Here is an 18,391-nt window from a genome sequence, read left to right as displayed (position 1 = left end):
GTTCAGTCCAACATCATTCTTGGTAACCATGTCAGGAAACCTGAATGCCTTTAACTTATAAAAAACAGCATTTCTGTCTATAATATCGGTAACTTAATAATAACAGTAAGTGGCCTTAATTTACAACATGCCTTTTGTTTGTTCAGATGTCACTGTTGTTTTAGAACTGTTGGATACTTAAAATCATCACAGATGAAGACTTTGAATTTCGGCATCAGAGAATCCTAGGGAATTTTTTTGGTTCTGTTTTGTTCTTTTCCTTTACATCATTCAGCACCATTTTTCATTTCTGTAGGACTGTAGCACAGACATATAATACTGATAGGTACTGTTTGTTGTCCTACATAGAAAATTTGTTCAGTCATATGTAAATTATGGTAAAAAAATACAGGCTTTGCTAACAGGAGTGATTTTAGGAGTTTTAAAAGTAGCTTTGAGAAGAGGAACACTAAATGGGTCCAGATAACCCTAAATCACCAAAGCCCCAGTGGGATTTGATATTTCATTCTCAATAAATGTGGGAGTGCAAATGTATCTATTAAAATACAACCTTTTTCTATTTTAACAAGTTATTTACACTGCAGTAGCACAAAGATGTGTTACGAAGCATGTGTAATAATCCCAACCTGCTGGAATTTTTAAATGATAAAGCATCAATGTAACAAGCTGTAGGTCATATTTGGAGCATGTCAGGTTAGTATGGCCCATGTACTCTAAAATATGTTGACAACATTCTTGGCCTATTGCACACACAATTAACCAGTGAGATCCTGCCAATATTGATGCTTTTGAAATGTCTCTCTCCTTTGCATGTCAGCATCTATATTACAGTTGAATTCTGAGCATCATCTTTAAATATATTTTCTTACTTATTTGTCCTCCTGTGTTATTGTTTTGTACTAGGAAGTGAAGGATCACTTTTTACAAAAAAGAAGTCCAATTCCATTGCAGTTGCTGACTTACATTGTAGGGAAATGGCATTTCAAAGAGGTTCTCCCACTTTGCCGCGACATTCCTACTCTGTGGTAAGTCAGATCCTTATTCATTCCAGGGTTCTTATAAGTCCACCTGTGTTGCCTACTGCAAAATTGTTAATAATCAAGTGTTAGGAAAAGTCGGGTAACTGTATGGGCTCTTGTCTCACTGTTGCCATTTAATATTTCCTTCTATTGCTGTGCAATTACTGTGCTCCAGATCACTGTACAGATGAGAGTATATTTCAGCAAAAATTTGTGATCAGTAAGAAGTACATATTCTTGTGAATTGCTCAAATTTCTGGTCTGATGTTCAAATGCTGATACAGAAACTGTGGGCCTATTCACAAAGACTTAACTACCCCTTAGTGAAGCTAATCTTCAGAGTGCTGCTGTGGTCAACGAAGAGAGACCGATTCCATAAGAAGACATAAGAGGACAATGGGTGGAATCAAAGTCAGGTTCCTTTGAAAGGAGCTTGTCTTTTTCCATTGACTGTAAAGGGAAACTGGAGAGACTGGCTTCCCGAGAGAAAGTTGTTTTTTGTAATATCCTGCTCCATCCTATCACCCCACCCTAGTGAAAGTCATTTGAGATTGCCAAAAAATGCACTACTTCCATTGAACTTTAAATCTACTGTTCTTTCATATTGCATGGATCAGTAAGTTTTATAAAGATGTGACCTATTGTTATTTTTAGTTGAAATGTACAGTTTCTTTGTGTTCCCTCTGGAAGTTCTGATGAAAAGAAACCACAATAAAAAGAAATTTACTGAATTCAGATCATTTCAGATATCTGTGTATGTCCATAACTGTTTTTTGTTCTCTTCTGGGATTTTCCAGGGACCTGGCTCAGATTATGAACCATTAATGAAACAAAGAAGAAAATTCTTGCCTTCAGATGAATCCCTCAGTAAGTAAACGACACAGTTTAACATCTATAACAGATTTTTCATCCTTAATGCTTTCACAAGCATAGCATGCAAAGATTTTAGTCAGATGGTATATTTGTTTACAAAGAGGAGGATGCATTTTGGAAATACTACACTGGAGTACAAATAATGCATATATAAGGAATTTTTTTTCATGGGCTTCACAAATAATTTATGTAGAATTAAACAGGCAATGAAATTTTATGAGTGCCCTTATTAGCTTTCAAAAGCTACTTCTGTTGTGCAGTGCATAAGCATCCATCTCTTCCCTACTCTCTTGTAAATTTCTGTCTCTTAGTAGAAGTCTTCATGGATTTGGATCTTAACCAATATCCAAACATTCAGTGTCTTCTGCATCTTTAGATCCCAAGTTGATTGATCTTAATTTTAATTACATGATAAATGAAATCATGCTATTTTTCCCATGTTTTTGTTTTAATAGAAGGCATCTCAAAATTTTCACCACATATAAGACCATCAGACAGTCTTTCTTCATTGATCTCAGAGAAAGAATATATTAAATCACTAGATCTTTCATCAAATGAGCTGGAGAACATTGATGCCATCAGCCAGAATAGCTGCTTAACTAGTCATCTGGAACATCTTGAGAAACTGGAGCTCCACCAAAATGCTCTTACAAACATTCCAGAACAACTGTGTGAAGTAATTCTGCATAATTTTATGTAATACAAGTTGAGATTAGTTACAATAAATTGTTTGTCTCTAACAATGTACCCATAACAATACTACTCATGAATATGGGTGTGTTATTTTTGCATGCTTCATACATTCACTCAGTTTTCATTCAGTGGATTTATGTTCAGCTAGAAATAAAAGTATTTTCATGGAACTGTTTTAAGTCATTTACTGCAGAGCGCTGCTTTAGGACGTGTTATATTGAGTAACATAATAATGTAAATGGAACCGACAACTGCATGCAATTCATATCTGTTAAATTTTACGAAACTGAGCTAATTAATTTGGAAGAATGCTTTATATTTTATTCTGTAATAGAAATATTATGGGTTACATTGGTATGATTGCTATTTTCTGCTATTTTTCCTAGTGAGAGAAATATAAGTAAATTAATAAATTATATAAAATATAACTCAATTTAAAACCTATAAACTCATGTTTTCATTTAACTTTTTAAAAACAAATTATCCTTTTCTTTCAGAACTTGAAATGCTTGACTTACTTGGATTTGCACAGTAACCAATTTACTTCTTTTCCGACTTACTTACTGAAAATGAATTGTATTGCAAATCTTGATATCTCTCGAAATGACATTGGACCTTCCTTTGCTTTGGATCCATACCTCAGATGTCCAACTCTAAAGCAACTTAATCTTTCATACAATCAGCTGGTGTGCACTCCTGAATTTCTTACAAATGTTGCTGAAAATCTGGAACAGCTATTGCTAGAAGGGTGAGTAAATGGACTAAAGCATAACAAACGTAACAGAAAATAATATATTTGTCATCCAGAATGATGACTGTTATAGCATGGAAAGGATTGTTTAGTCAGCAGTGGAACACTGACATTATCTTCTAAATGTGTAAATTGCTACAATTTTCAGTGTTGTATTACAGAGTACATGAGAGTATCTGTGGGCCTTGGTAGGATCTAATAGTGTTGTAGTTTCAGTAACATACTGAAAATGTTGTAGTTCAGCATCTTTCTACTGCCATACTATTCATCCACAGGACTGTCTGTGTTGTCTAACATATTCAACTAGCTTTTCTGTATACAGAATACAGTTTCCACTGTATTTCATATTCACCAAAGGTTTTTTGGAAGTATGATTCATGGAATTGCGTTTATGGTATGGATGTGTTTTAAATGACAGAAGCAGAGAAAATATGTGGTTTTTTGTTTACCAGCACTTTTTATCATATTTGTTAGTGAGTGAGATAATTCATACCTATATGGAATTCTTAAGAATGCTATTATTGATAGCTCTGTAAACTGCAGATACTGTCTCATTCATCTCCCATGATTTATTTTAAATAAGGTGGTGATATTTTTTACACAGAAGTTCACACAGAATAAAGATAGCAACATATGTAACTAAAGCAAGCAGTATTAAATATGTGAATCAAATTTACAAAAGCAATATTTTGAATTCAAAATCCTGTTGCATCTCTTCATTAGCTTTATTTTGAACTTCATTAGCAATATTACCCTTGCAAAACAGTGCTGCATGGTTCTTTTGTCTCTGTATTTTCAGGATCTTTGTCTCTTTCTCTTTCTGGTGTTCTTCTTCCCAGAATACATTTTTTGTAATATTATATATTCATCCTGAATTGTATCCCCTGTATGGAATTCCTTTCTTTTTTTTTTTAGATTGATAGTCATTCTGTGATTATAATCCTGCAAACACACATCTTTAGTAAACAGAACTACTCACAAATGCAACAGTCCTCTTCATGTGGGACTGAGCTGCAGTATGTAATCAGGAAATGACACCTTGTAGTACATTCTGTTGTTTCTTCTCGAAATTGATTAAAACAATCTTAGTATCAGTCATGTTAGTCCATGTTGCCACATGTACCAGTATTTTTGCTGACTGGTCAGTCTTTATATAGATACAAGTCTTTTTTTTGGTTTACCAGTGTAAGGATAGCATTGTCAGATCAATACTCTTTACTTTCACTTTTTAGCTAATAGTTTCTGAATAAAACATGGATTTTTTTTTTCTTATTGTTATCGTAGAAACAAAATTTTATGCTTATGTTCACCCATATGCTTGAAAGAACTGAAAATTTTAAACATTAGTAAGAACCATATTTCATCCCTTGCTGAGAATGTCTTCATGGGCTGTACAAAACTGGAGCAGTTCAACGCCAGGATGAATGCTCTCGGTAAGTATCTGTGAAAATAGGATCCACCTTCTAGAAACCATTCAAAGTCACAAAATTCCTCAGCCAGCAGCATTTGGAGTCTTGGGAGAACAGAAGAGGAGAATAACACATACACTTGTCCTTGTTTATACAGTTCTCTAAGCATCAGCTTTTGATCACTGTTGGAAGCAGTATACTTCCAATAGGGCTTGATGGACACTTGATCTGACTCGGCATATCTCATCTTGCTTTTTTAACTGGCTGGACAGCTGGGCCCAGAGAGTTGTGGTGAATGGAGTTAAATCCAGTCGGTGGCCGGTCACGAGCGGTGTTCCCCAGGGCTCAATTTTGGGGCCGGTCTTGTTCAATATCTTTACCAATGATCTGGACGAGGGGATTGAGTGCACCCTCAGTAAGTTTGCAGACGACACCAGGCTGGGCGGGAGTGTTGATCTGCTTGAGGGTAGGAAGGCTCTGCAGAGGGACCTGGACAGGCTGGATCGATGGGCCGAGGCCAACTGTATGAGGTTCAACAAGGCCAAGTGCCGGGTCCTGCACTTCGGCCACAACAACCCCCTGCAGCGCTACAGGCTTGGGGAAGAGTGGCTGGAAAGCTGCCTGGCAGAAAAAGACCTGGGGGTGCTGGTCGACAGCCGGCTGAACATGAGCTGTCAGTGTGCCCAGGCGGCCAAGAAGGCCAATGGCATCCTGGCCTGTATCAGAAATAGTGTGGCCAGCAGGAGTAGGGAAGTGATCGTGCCCCTGTACTCGGCACTGGTGAGGCCGCACCTCGAATACTGTGTTCACTTTTGGGCCCCTCACTACAAGAAGGACGTTGGAGGTGCTGGAGCGTGTCCAGAGAAGGGCACTGAAGCTGGTGAAGGGTCTGGAGAACAAGTCTTATGGGGAGCGGCTGAGGGAACTGGGGTTGTTTAGCCTGGAGAAAAGGAGGCTGAGGGGAGACCCTATCGCTCTCTACAACTCCCTGAAAGGAGGTTGTAGCGAGGTGGGTGTCGGTCTCTTCTCTGAAGTAACAAGCGATAGGACGAGAGGAAATGGCCTCAAGTTGTGCCAGGGGAGGTTTAGATTGGCTATTAGGAAACATTTCTTCACTTGAAAGGGTTATCAATCACTGGAACAGGCTGCCTGGGGAAGCGGTTGAGTCACCATCCCTGGAGGTATTTAAAAGATGTGTAGATGTGGTGCTTAGGTACATGGTTTAGTGGTGGACTTGGCAGTGCTAGGTTAATGGTTGGACTTGATGATCTTAAAGGTCTTTTCCAACCTAAACGATTCTATGATTCTAAGTATTACCACACTATATCCTGCATTGTCTTCTGAATAAGATAGAATGTTTGATTCACTTGCCTGAATGCAGGTGTCATTTGAGATGTCCTGAAGTATCCCACTTGGTTTACAGCTTCTGGTCCAGAAAAAGCAGGTCTTCCATAGCTCCTATGTTGTATCTCCAAGCCATGTGCAGATAGCTCAGGTGCCACAGGGCAGATCACCTTCACTAGAACCCAGTGTTTAAGCAATTCAATTGAGTCCAGCGTGTGTTTCAGTGGCTTAGCATATTTTATGCAAAGGTGTCAATTTACGTATGAAAAATACAAATTACACAAATGAGATTTTAATGATACTGCAGGAGTTCATAAGTTACTGTCAGAATTTATTTCTGTCTTCAAGACATAAAATCTTCCATTTTGAAGTTATTGTCACAGTATTTCAGAAGGTAGCTCTTACACCTGCATTAAACACAGCTGAACCATTAGAGTCATTTTTATATGCATAAGACCCACCACTCACTGAGTGAATTGTGGGGATGTCATGTATACTGGCAATACAGTAAAGTGTAAGTAAGATTATTTCAGTGTTTAATGCCAATATGAGATGAAGTATAATAGTATGTAATGTGATAAAAGCCAACATATTACCTTGGTTCTAAACTTCTTTCATTTTGGGAGTTTAGTTTTAAATAAGCTTTAAAAAAAAAGATTCAGATTCTGCCCTTGGTAGCTTGTACAAAGACCTGTTTATAGAAGATGATAGACTGACCTCTTAGTCTGTCTTTGATTTTAGAAGATTCCAGTCTTTAAAATAATTTAAACAGTTCTGAAAAGTAACAGGATTAATCTCTTTTTCTGCTCTAGAAATAATACCTGACTTGTCATCCAGCATAACAAGCTTAAAATTATCCCAAAATCGTTTTATTAATGTTCCAGAAGCAATTCTTCTTCTGCCACAGTAAGTTATTATTTTATTTATTGAAGTTAATGTCAAGTTCTTGATGAAGAAAATCTGATGCTAAGACCTTTTTTAAGCAGAAATTTCTGCATGTTTTACTGATTTTCAGGAAATCCTCTCTAACAGGTTAAATCTAAAACTTAGTAGCCTTTAACTGAAGACAAATAGGTCACAATTTCTTCATTCTTTTGAGAAATTTTGTTCCTCAGATTCAAATCATTGTTATTGAAAATATATTGCTTGACTGCTGAAGCTACAATTCTTGCTTAGAAGACCAGAATGAATTTATTATTTTCTTGAAACCAACAGTAAAAAGATACTGGCAATTCTTCCTTTTCAAGAAGTTGTGCAGACTTCTGCACAAAGCTACTGAGATTAGTTTTTCACTTCCCAAATATCACATGATATTTATTCTCAAAGAATGACACTTCCTCTGGATGGAATTGTGATAAAGATGCATGTGACATTTATTTTGCTATACCTTCAAAGCATTACTCATGTGAAAATCAAAGTTCTGCTTCTTCTTATAGAAGTTACTGACCTTAACAGGTCACTAGAATCAGATTGTGGAAGGAGTGCCTGGAAGGCATGATCAGATCAGTTATCTGATAGATGTGGGTAGATGTGAGTGCTGATGGCACCATGGGGAGAGCAGATCCACACATATTTGTGAACTTACATTAATCAAATTTACATAGAGCCTGTCATTATTAACATGATATTACAATGTTTCAGCATGCTAACGTTTATATTCGCAGCAGCAAATTTAATGGATGTGTTGAAAAAAGTACATCTCCCAGCCCAGACAAACTAATAAGGAGTTGCATGGATTTTTTGCATGCTTCATATTCCACAGTAACATGAACAGCATATTTGTCCAACAGATGACTTACAGAAATGAAACGTTCTTTTTTATGTGGTTCTTAAATACATGTGTAGTTGAACTGCCCAGCCAGTTCCTGAGCAGCGGTCACCGCTCCCTGGCTAACTCCCCCCAGTTTATATACTGAGCATGACGTCACATGGTATGGAATATCCCTTTGGCCAGTTGGGGTCAGCTGTCCTGGCTGTGCCCCCTCCCAGCTTCTTGTGCACCTGGCAGAGCGTGAGAAGCTGAAAGGTCCTTGTTGCTAAGTAGTGCTTACACTAGTCGACTAAAACATCACATTATTCTCATACTAAACCCAAAACACAGCTACTAGGAAGAAAATTAACTCTATGCCAGTCGAAACCAGGACACTAGTAAGGCTCCATCTTGAGTTCTAGAAAGTAGATAATACCAGGAAGTTTCTCATTGCTTTTTTTAAATTTGAAATTTATAAAAAACCACATGAAAATAGATACTAGTATTATGTTAGATTGCAATTAACTTTTTAAATACATTTATTCTTGTAAGTTAGACATTGCACTTAACAGTGTACTCCATGGTCCTGCACTCACCTGTAACTGGAATCCTGAGCTAAACTCTATTCTCTGTTACCTCGGTATAAATGTTTATTAACTATACTGTTTATAGTTGAATTACTGAATATTTGCACTACAGGAGTGTGTACCATATTTATCTGTGTCTTCTACTAATTTGAACAGAGCCATGCATGTCTGCAAATCGTAGAAAGAAGAAGGAAGTGGACTATTATCACAATATGTACACTTATTTAAAGTGACTTTTTAATTTACTATTTGAAACATCTCTACACAGTGCAGTGTGGATGTTTATTTTCATGACCAGGCAATTTCATTCACAGACAAATACACTGAAAGAACATTATACTAAATCAATCGTATGTGTTTATAATTTTTTCTGAGGTAATGAAGACCTACTTATAATACCATCTTAATTACTTTTGCTCGTAGTAGTAATTCTCTACTTCTATCTACATTCCTGTCAGAAAACTGTCTGTTCTGATATCTAATCCACTTACTTATTAAAAATTAATACAGTTCCAGTTAATCTCAGTTTTATTTTTTCATTTGCTAACTTTTCTCTTTCTTATTTTCATGTTTTTAGTTTGCGATCAGTAGATTTAAGCCAAAACAAGATCATAAGCCTGCCTGGACCAATGCACTGGAAATCATTAAACTTAAGGGAGCTGTTATTTAATCATAATCAAATAGATGTCTTGGACTTGAGCGAAAAGGCATGTGCATGGTCTAGGCTAGAAAAGCTACACCTGTCCCACAACAAGTTAAAGGAGGTAAAGTGTAAGATTCTACCTAAAGAAAATGAAATCACTTTTCAATTGAATGCAGTTTTTCAATGTTCATTTGATTTTCATGTCACCTCTCATATCATTGTAAATTCTATTAGTAAAATGGTATGTAAGTGCAAATAGTACCTCCTGTGAATAAAAATCACCATATTCTGTTAAGCTTTTCTGTCTGGAATGTGTCTCATAATCAGTTTGTATAATGAATTCATTATGAGATCCTTTGTCTATTAGAGTGGGATACTAGGCCTGTTTATTAAAAAAACTTAAGCTGCAGTGGTAAAAATAATACCTAGTTTTGTTAAATATTTAATGTATTCATGCTCATACATTTTTTTTTATGTTTAATTGCCCATTAAATGTTCTTTTATTTAGATTCCTCCTCAGATTGGCTTCCTAGAGAACTTGACTTCTTTGGATGTAAGTCATAATCCTGATTTGAGATTCTTTCCAGATGAAATGGGAAGACTGTCCAAAATCTGGGATCTTCCTTTGGAAGGACTCCATCTTAATTTAGACTTCAAACATGTGGGATGCAAAGCCAGAGACATTATCAGGTTTGTTGCCGTATCGTTCTTGAATATTCTTGTTTTGCTTTCTTGGGATATGCAGTAAGCATTAAGAAAACAACATATCCTTTTGAAAAGATGTGCTGGTTTGTCGTATGAAATCCAGCATGCTACTCTATGGAAGGTATCATATCATATCATATCATATCAACACACACACATAAAATAGATTATAGTCATTTAGAATATAATAGTATTACTTCTTGAATTTGGTGCTTCTATAAACCATGCAATAAATGTTGCTTACCAATTATTTCTAATATGTTTCTTGTGTTCCCAAGTGCATTGCACAGAGCACATTTTTGGGTAATTACAAAACAAAAAAAGACGTATTCTGAATTAAGCTTTAACTTTCAAATCAGAAATTCGAACAGACTGTTAAAATCCCAGTAATATCAAACAGATAGTGAAAATTTGAAGAAAATTATATGGTTTTAGATTTTTCCTTGGTCTTGAGTTCTGTTGGTATTTTTCTTTATTATACACTTCTCTGAGTTCTGCAAACTTTTTTATGCCAGATTTCTTCAACAACGACTGAAGAAGGCTGTACCTTATAACAGAATGAAGCTCATGATTGTTGGAAACACTGGCAGTGGGAAAACTACCCTGCTACAACAACTAATGAAATGCAGACGAACAGAATTGGGGTCTCCGAAAGCTACAGTAGGCATTGATGTAAAAGACTGGATCATTCAAGGGAAAGGCAAAATGAAGAAAGAGCTTATATTAAATGTGTGGGATTTTGGAGGTATTTCAAGGGCTTGTTGTCTCTTACTATTGTCTTTTCTAACACATTCATGCATTACTTATTCTTAGAGTCAGCCTGTGAAACTTCAAATTGTGGACAGTAGAATCATGCAAACTTACACCAAAAGTCAAGTGACCACTTATAAATTAGTGAATTCTGTAAACTGGCAGCGATGCCCTCAAATTTAATATAAAGCCTCAGGAATTTCTTATCACCAGATGTGGTCTGACCACTTGTTTCAACCATAGCACTCTAGAACTGTCATTTCAGAATAGGAAGAAAGTGCTTGTAATCACCAGAAGAATCATCTTCCACTCAACTCTGTTTCTCCCTCTTATAGTCTAGGTCTCTAGGCTCTACAGTATCACTGTTTCGTAAGGTCACGGAAAACAAAGCACTTAGGGGGAGTCTTTGAACTTTGGGGTTTTGGAAAACTTTCTAAGTTTGGGGGACTCCAGAAGCATTTCTAAAATTGAGGGGTATTTTAGACTATAGAAAAGTTATTTTTAAACATTGGTCCATGATCATTTAAATACAGTCTATATCACAATGGGTAAGCACAGAAGAGCAGCATTCAAGCTGAATGTCCAGCTTCAATTGTGATTTTAAGTGCTTAATCATGTGAACTTAGGAGTCTTATTTTGAAGTTGCTGAAAGGATAGGAGAAAGGGAGGGGAGAAGAAAGGGAGGGAGGGAAGGAGTGAGGGAGAAATTCAATACTGGCGTTTTAGAAGAATCATGACCTTTCAGGTTGTCTTTGCAGCAACCATGTTTATCCAGTTGTTAAATCATACACTTCTTGATTTAAAACTAACTTACATATTTCAACATGACTTCAGTCAATGAGCTACCACAGAGTACCTATCTAAAATTCATAGTTATTACAGGTTTCCTGTCAATTTAGATAATTTTCTGTAAGCATTAATTTCATTTGTGGATTAGTGATCTGAGAATAAGTGTTCTGCTGCCTTTTTGTGATATGAAGATGTTCAATGAGGGAAGTACTAAACAGTGGAAATTTTTTATCATTAGGACAAGAAGAGTTCTACAGTACCCATCCTCATTTTATGACCCAAAGAGCTTTATATCTTGCTGTTTATGATCTCAGCAAAGGACAAGCAGAAGTGGATGCTATGAAGCCGTGGCTTTTTAACATCAAGGTAAGCCATAGATAAGTACAGAATGGAATTCCACTTTCCAGGGAGCTATAGGTGAACAACAAATTAACCACAAATATTTTTAGAGAAGGGAAGAGGAAAGAAGCTCTTCAGCAAATAAAACTAGTAAGATGAAACAAGAGCTGAAATACAACATGTATTGGATATGAAAATATTTGTAGACATACGAAGACATGATCAGCATCATTTTGTACTTAAAATGGTACAGAGTGGTGTGCAGAAGAATAGTTGGTATGTTCTGGCAATATTTTGAATTGACTGGTAAAAATAAGAAAGGGGTAGTATTAAAGTGATGACGAGTTAAACCTGCTTTTTCTTTTACGCCATTGTAAATTCTGGGGAAATCAGAATTTGACTAATTTAAAACTGCCTAGATGCAGGTTTGAAATCATGCTGTTAAGTGTATGTTTAGCATCCTATTGTTAATAGGAATGATTCTAGGACTATGGTAGGGAAATTGGTCTGAGAATCTGCCTATATATTTTTCTTTTGCTCTAAGTGTTTTATTTTCATTTGATGGAATCACCCCTTGGTGAGTGTTACTTGTCTTTTCCTTTTGTACGATGGTCAGCCATGGCTGGGCAATGCAATTACGTAAAGATTTTGTATACTGATCCTGTTTGTTAAACCTGTCTTTTTCACTCTTTTCACCTCGAGCAGTGATACAGGACAGAGGGTTACAGTCAGTTAAGTGCTGATGAAGACCATTTCTGATGTGTTCTCCTTTGCTATGCAGTACTTGCTGGTGTTTCATTGCTGCACTGTTCCGCTGATGATTAGCAGAGAACCCTTTGCTTTTGCATTTTGTTGGGTGCTTTTAATGAAAAATACAGTTGTTGCTCTCTTTTACTGACAATGTTATTAATCTGCGATTATGAAATCCAGATCTACACTGCTTCCTTTTAGAAAAGGCTGATTTTTTAATATTTCTATTTTGAAAGACTGCTCTCTGTATGTTAAAAAATATGTTTTGTATTTATAGGCTGATGCATTTTTACTGCCTTATCCAGTCAAGTCTATTATATGGGATTGCAGTTTAAACTTACTCTGAATAAAGACATGAAATAGTATTTCAGATTTCAAACTTATTTAAAAGAGGTATATTTAAAGAGGGAGAAACAGTTGCTTTTTATATTGTATTGATTGTTTTGACTAAATTGCTCACATTTTATGTGGATATAAAACAATAACATCAACATTCACTATTGAGTTAATCGACTGTATGGATCTTACTAACAGGCTCGAGCTTCAACATCCCCCGTCATTCTTGTTGGCACTCATTTAGATGTTTCTGATGAAATGCAACGTAAGGCCTGCATGAGTAAAATTACTAGAGAGCTGCTGAATAAGCGAGGCTTCCCAGCAATCCAAGATTATCACTTTGTGAACGCTACAGAAGAATCCGATTCTATTATCAGACTTCGGAAAATCATAATAAAAGAGAGTCTTCATTTCAAGGTAAGCTACATACTGTTCATAATGTTGAAAACATCCTAGTTTTAGTTAAATAAATACATTTTTAAACATTAATTAAACACGTAATTAAATACATTTTTAGCGTGGTAGCAAACTCATCTTGCCTTCTATAAAATGTTACACACAGAAAAATAATGAAGGAAAGTCACCAGTTTTGTTTTCATTTCATTTTCTACCAAAAAAATCAACTGAGAAAATCTCAGCTAAGTTTTGTTTTCAAACACTAGGGCCATAAATAGAATATTTAATTAAAAATAGGCCGTCTTTTTCTTATGAAGAAATCTGATCAAAAACAGTTTTATTGGATGGCAACATGTAATTGCAATAATAAGTATTGCAAGATTTCAGGGGACCAGAAAATAATATTTCGTGATTTCTGAAAGCCAACTAATTCTCCATTTACTGATTTCATTTTACATAGTGTGAAACTATTCCTAGAAAGAGGAAAGTGAATTAAAGCAGGAAAAGAAGACCCCTTGGACTGAATGATCCTCCTAAATTGGAGAATCTGCACTTGTAGTTCTGTTGTCTCTAGTCATCCCTACCACTCATTCCCTGCTGTTTCCTTAGCCACAGTATGAAGCTCTGTCTAAGTGTGAATGACAAATATGAAGAGACTAGCCCAAGCACGGAGCTTATAGAAAGACAGGATCCAATCTGTAGCAAAAAGAATATACATATTTTTATTTTTTTATTTATACAGTATCAATCATGTATAGTGTCATAACATGTTAAAGAGAAAAGGTGATGTCCTGTGCTACTGAAGTCAATGGCAGAACTTCATAAATCATAGCAGAGCCCAAATTTCTTCTGAATTACTGCTCGGAAGATTTTATAGAGCAAATGCTCTATTTATGACCAGCCTCACACTGGTGATGTTACAAAGCAGAGAAAGAGCATGCACACCTCTTGTTTCTTTCTCAGAAACTACCAGCTTAGCCATATCCATAATCTGTCTAACTTCACTCCACAGTTCAAGGACTAGCTAACAAGTGCTAAGTGGCAGTGAGGTGGCCTGTTCAGGTAGAATGGATTAATTCCACTTCTCCTACATGCAGTGGGCATGAATAGAGCTGGTGTTTGTAAAGGTATATGTAGCCCTATATCTCACCATACTTCTTCAACACTCAGGAGAATTTCTGCTTTTTGAAAACATTTCACTCTTAGGTACCTAAAAATTGTTCCTGTAACATCCACGTCTCTTGTGACTATGACTTAAACTGATGTTTAAACTTCTACACAAATGTAAGGTAGCCTGAAGGAAAGGAGATAGTTTCCATAAATAATGTAGACACTTTGTTAAAGGAGTGTTACAAGGTACCTGCTTAGAAGTTAGACGAAGTGAGTTAAGTATTCAACATTGTCATCAAGTGCTCTGAGTCTTTGAAATTACACAAGGTACTAATTCCATTTTCACAAAGTACTAATTACAGTTTTGACACATAAAAATGTGTCAAATATGGTGTCTAACTTCTCTGAGAGGAAGATTACAAACTAAGAAGCCAATTTGGAAATGTTGGGAAAATTGTTTTCCATTTCCTCAAAAAAAATTACTAGCTCAGCACCCATGGAGAATGGAAAACCTGGTCGGGTGGTAGCTAATACCAAAGGTCAAAGGATGTCACCGGGAAGGAACTCAGGCTCAGGAAACAGCGGCAAAGCACCTGACTCTGTTTCCCTTAAGTGTCAGTAACCTGGCCAAATTTATTTCTTCCTCTCCTCTTGTCCACTAACTATCAGCAGTGGAGACTTTTAATTGAGCTGCTACCCTTTTCCCCCCAGTTTATCTAAAGACATATCTAGAGATATTACAGATTACAAGCGGTATCATTTTTTTTATTCATTTGCCTATTGTCTTGTGTTAACCTGAGATGTATGACATCATCTGTTTATACAGTGAATATTTACCTTTTACTTCAAATCAAAGCTGCTCTTTGAACTTCTCAGAAGACATTTTTTATTTTTTATGTACGTGTAATATGGAAATATTTTCTTCTTTGAGTATTCATTTATAGAAAGACATTCATACTATAATTCTGAAAGAAGAATTAGTTACATCTACCTTTCAGAAGCCATGTTAGTCAATAAATGAGTGTTCTTGTTCCTTCTTGCTGCTGCTATGGAGTGGATGTACCCACCTTACATCTTAGTTTTATTGTCTGCATATCAAATGAATAAATTAATACATTTAAGATTATTATTCCTAATTATACAGATCAGAGATCAACCAGTGGTTGGTCAGCTAATTCCTGACAGCTACCTGGAGCTGGAGAAGAGAATTTTGCTGGAACGTAAAAATGTCCCAATTGAATTTCCTGTGATTGATCAGAAACGCTTACTGGAACTGGTACAAGAAAGCCAGTTACAACTGGATGAAAATGAACTCCCTCACGCGATTCACTTTCTGAATGAATCAGGTGAAATACTATCTTCAATGTATGTTTGTAAGCACTTTGTTGCAAATCTGCAGCAGACCGACCTGTACGCATTTTTAAATCTCGCACAAGGTTGTCACAAAGTGTTGAGCTGAAATGCTTAAGCTTGGGTAACATTAGTTTGATAGTCCAGGTTGTTATGTCATAAAGGAATTCCATGTTATAAAGGATCACTACTGTAACAATTTATATATCTTACCCCTCCTTGAAAACATCATACCTACTGGTTAGACAGCACAGTTTCTGAAGAAAGATGCAATTGCTATAATAGCTTGAATAGAATAGCGGTCAGGTGAATACATGTAACAGCTTATCTCAGTGCCATACAGACTTCCTAAGATTAAATAATAAACCACACAGAGCATAGCTGCTTGGCAAAACAAGTCAGATTACAAATGTAACAAAACATCTGAAAATAAAGGTAAAGCTGAACAAACCATGATTGCATTCGACTCTCCTGAGATATTGACATAAATGCAATAGCTGTATTTATTATTCAAATTGCTTATGTCAAGTCATGTAAGAAAAACAGCCCAGAGTGCGGTGTTTATTTTGCTTAATATGGAGCTTGAGAAATGCATTGCTAATTACAATATTCTTTGCGCAGGTGTACTCCTTCATTTTCAAGACCCAGCACTACAGCTAAGAGATCTGTATTTTGTAGATCCTAAGTGGCTATGTAAAATCATGGCACAGGTTTGACTCCGATTACTTTTTGTATCTATATTCATGAAAATTTTTCCCCTGTCTCAAACCACTGTAACTTATCAGTGATTCTTCTTCACCATTTCTTTACTATGTCATGATCTAGAATTTTCTCAGGGCCCATGTTGGTTTACCTGCTCTTTCTGTTTCCTTTGCTTTCTAGACAACTGTCTGTCTCAGTGGTTCTATGTTCTTACGCTGTAATGTCCAATATCGTTTAAACTACACCGGACACAAAAATACATGTAGAATAGAAAAACTCCAGGGATGCAAAGTAATCCTTCAATATGTTGTGATAGATTGAGGTGAAAGCTGGAACTTTGGATTAAAGTAGTAAGAATGAGGGAAGAAGAGTCATTGTATGCTTGGTACTGATGGCAGAGGAAAGTGAGCGATATGGATTCACATGTTGGGACGGGAGATTAGCAGACTGACTGCTTAAGTGAAACCATCATTGATATGTTGATCTAGAAACGCTCTCAAAATTTTTCATATATATATTCAGATTTCCTAACCTCTGAAACTTTACCTTTCCTTCAGTGCGGGAAATGGGATGGCAAAAATGTAAGCTTGAGCCTTTAAAGCTGGTGGGATTAGGAGTGAGAAAAGACCTATAAGATCATGTTGTCAGTACCAATATGCTTGTGTGAAGTGCTGATATGAAAAATCACTGTACATAGGCTCCTTTCAGAGAACACTTTCACAAATGAACTTGTAGAATAAATTTCCACATAACATGGAACAGTGAAAGCAGAAAGGTAGCACACTAGTGGCTTGGACAGGTTAAATTTTTTCACTGCTGTCTTCTTGCTGGCTAGCATTATGGAAATGTTTGGTTTCACTGTGAAATAGAGTCCATTTTTTCCCCCTAAATAATAGGCTACCAAATATTTCAGGGAACAAAGTTTGTCACGAAAATGCAATCTAATGATGACTGTACACCTGAAATTGTTTTACTTTTTTTGAAAGATTCTGACAGTGAAAGTGGAAGGCTTTTCTAAATATCCTAAGGGAATTGTAAAGCGTTCAGATGTGGAAAAATTCCTTTTAAAGAAGAGCAAGTTTCCCAAGATCTACATGTCACAATACTTTAAGCTTCTGGAAAAGTTTCAGATTGCTTTGCCATTAGGAGAGGATCAACTACTAATCCCAAGCAGGTAAGCAAAGAGTTAAACCCACAAATGAGAGCCATAGAGATCGATCAAAATAAAAACCTCCCATCAGGCTAACTAGTTTAACTGATCATCAAAGCAATTTGATATAGGAAAGCATTATATATACTTATTACACTACGTTTTAGTAAATGCTTTCACAGACATGTTAAGCTGATCTTGTAGCAGATAAAGCTTACATCATATTAACGTGGTGGGTAAATGGAATCTATAAATGATAAAATGCTTTATGAGGATAATATTTCTTTTACGGTTACCGTGCTTTGAGACTACAGCAGGAAGATTATAATTTAACTTTACATCGCAGTGTGCCACCATTACAGATCTTTATATTTTTATTGCAATAAGCATGAATTTCTATAGCCTATTTGCTTGGAGTGAGAACCACAGTCAAGTTACTCAGAGGCAGTATCTCCTCCAAACAGTCTAGTTATTAAATGTGGTGACAAAAAAGTGTTATGAATTTGAATGCAGTCTTCTTGCTTTATCTGAAGCAGGTAACGCAGTTTCTCTGCCTCCGTTACAGATTTCCCTAATGTGTTTACTAATGCTTATTTTGCTTAACAGAGAGTGTTGTATGGTTGCATTGATTAGAGTTTCTACGTTCTTCAAAGTCCTGGGATAGGAAGATTTTACCTGAATGTCTTACCTGCCTTATATGCATCTCAGGTTTTTCTTACATTTACATTTGATATCTGGTGATTGTTAGTGGGGTTCTGTTGGGTTTAAATAACAGCAGAATTAAATTACTTCACTTTAGCACAAGCAAGCAGAATAAGCAAACACACTATTTGTCTGCTCCCTGATCATTCGAATCATTCATTCATTAATAAATAATACATTTTACATAATAAATAATGTATGTCATCAGTCAGTCTGGCTAAAGTACATCATTAAATACTGTCT

At 36.1% G+C, this 18,391-nt stretch overlaps 1 protein-coding gene across 1 annotated transcript in view; it reads left to right on the top strand.

Annotated features, from left to right (window-relative positions):
• The window catches only part of LRRK2 (leucine rich repeat kinase 2), a 74,459-nt gene that overhangs the window by 35,116 nt on the left and 20,952 nt on the right, over positions 1-18,391 (top strand). The window contains exons 21-34 of the mRNA XM_076328866.1: positions 904-1,025; positions 1,817-1,886; positions 2,348-2,568; positions 3,083-3,333; positions 4,621-4,769; positions 6,902-6,995; positions 9,004-9,190; positions 9,578-9,759; positions 10,290-10,519; positions 11,552-11,679; positions 12,937-13,155; positions 15,389-15,590; positions 16,216-16,304; positions 17,283-17,470. Of these exons, the coding sequence (XP_076184981.1) occupies positions 904-1,025; positions 1,817-1,886; positions 2,348-2,568; positions 3,083-3,333; positions 4,621-4,769; positions 6,902-6,995; positions 9,004-9,190; positions 9,578-9,759; positions 10,290-10,519; positions 11,552-11,679; positions 12,937-13,155; positions 15,389-15,590; positions 16,216-16,304; positions 17,283-17,470 (2,332 nt within the window). The remainder of the gene's footprint in view (positions 1-903; positions 1,026-1,816; positions 1,887-2,347; positions 2,569-3,082; positions 3,334-4,620; positions 4,770-6,901; positions 6,996-9,003; positions 9,191-9,577; positions 9,760-10,289; positions 10,520-11,551; positions 11,680-12,936; positions 13,156-15,388; positions 15,591-16,215; positions 16,305-17,282; positions 17,471-18,391) is intronic.

The sequence above is a fragment of the Aptenodytes patagonicus genome, chromosome 1 (assembly GCF_965638725.1).
Source record: "Aptenodytes patagonicus chromosome 1, bAptPat1.pri.cur, whole genome shotgun sequence".
NCBI lineage: Eukaryota > Metazoa > Chordata > Aves > Sphenisciformes > Spheniscidae > Aptenodytes > Aptenodytes patagonicus.
Note: the sequence above shows the minus strand (reverse complement) of the source record. Positions and strands in the feature narration are given on the sequence as shown.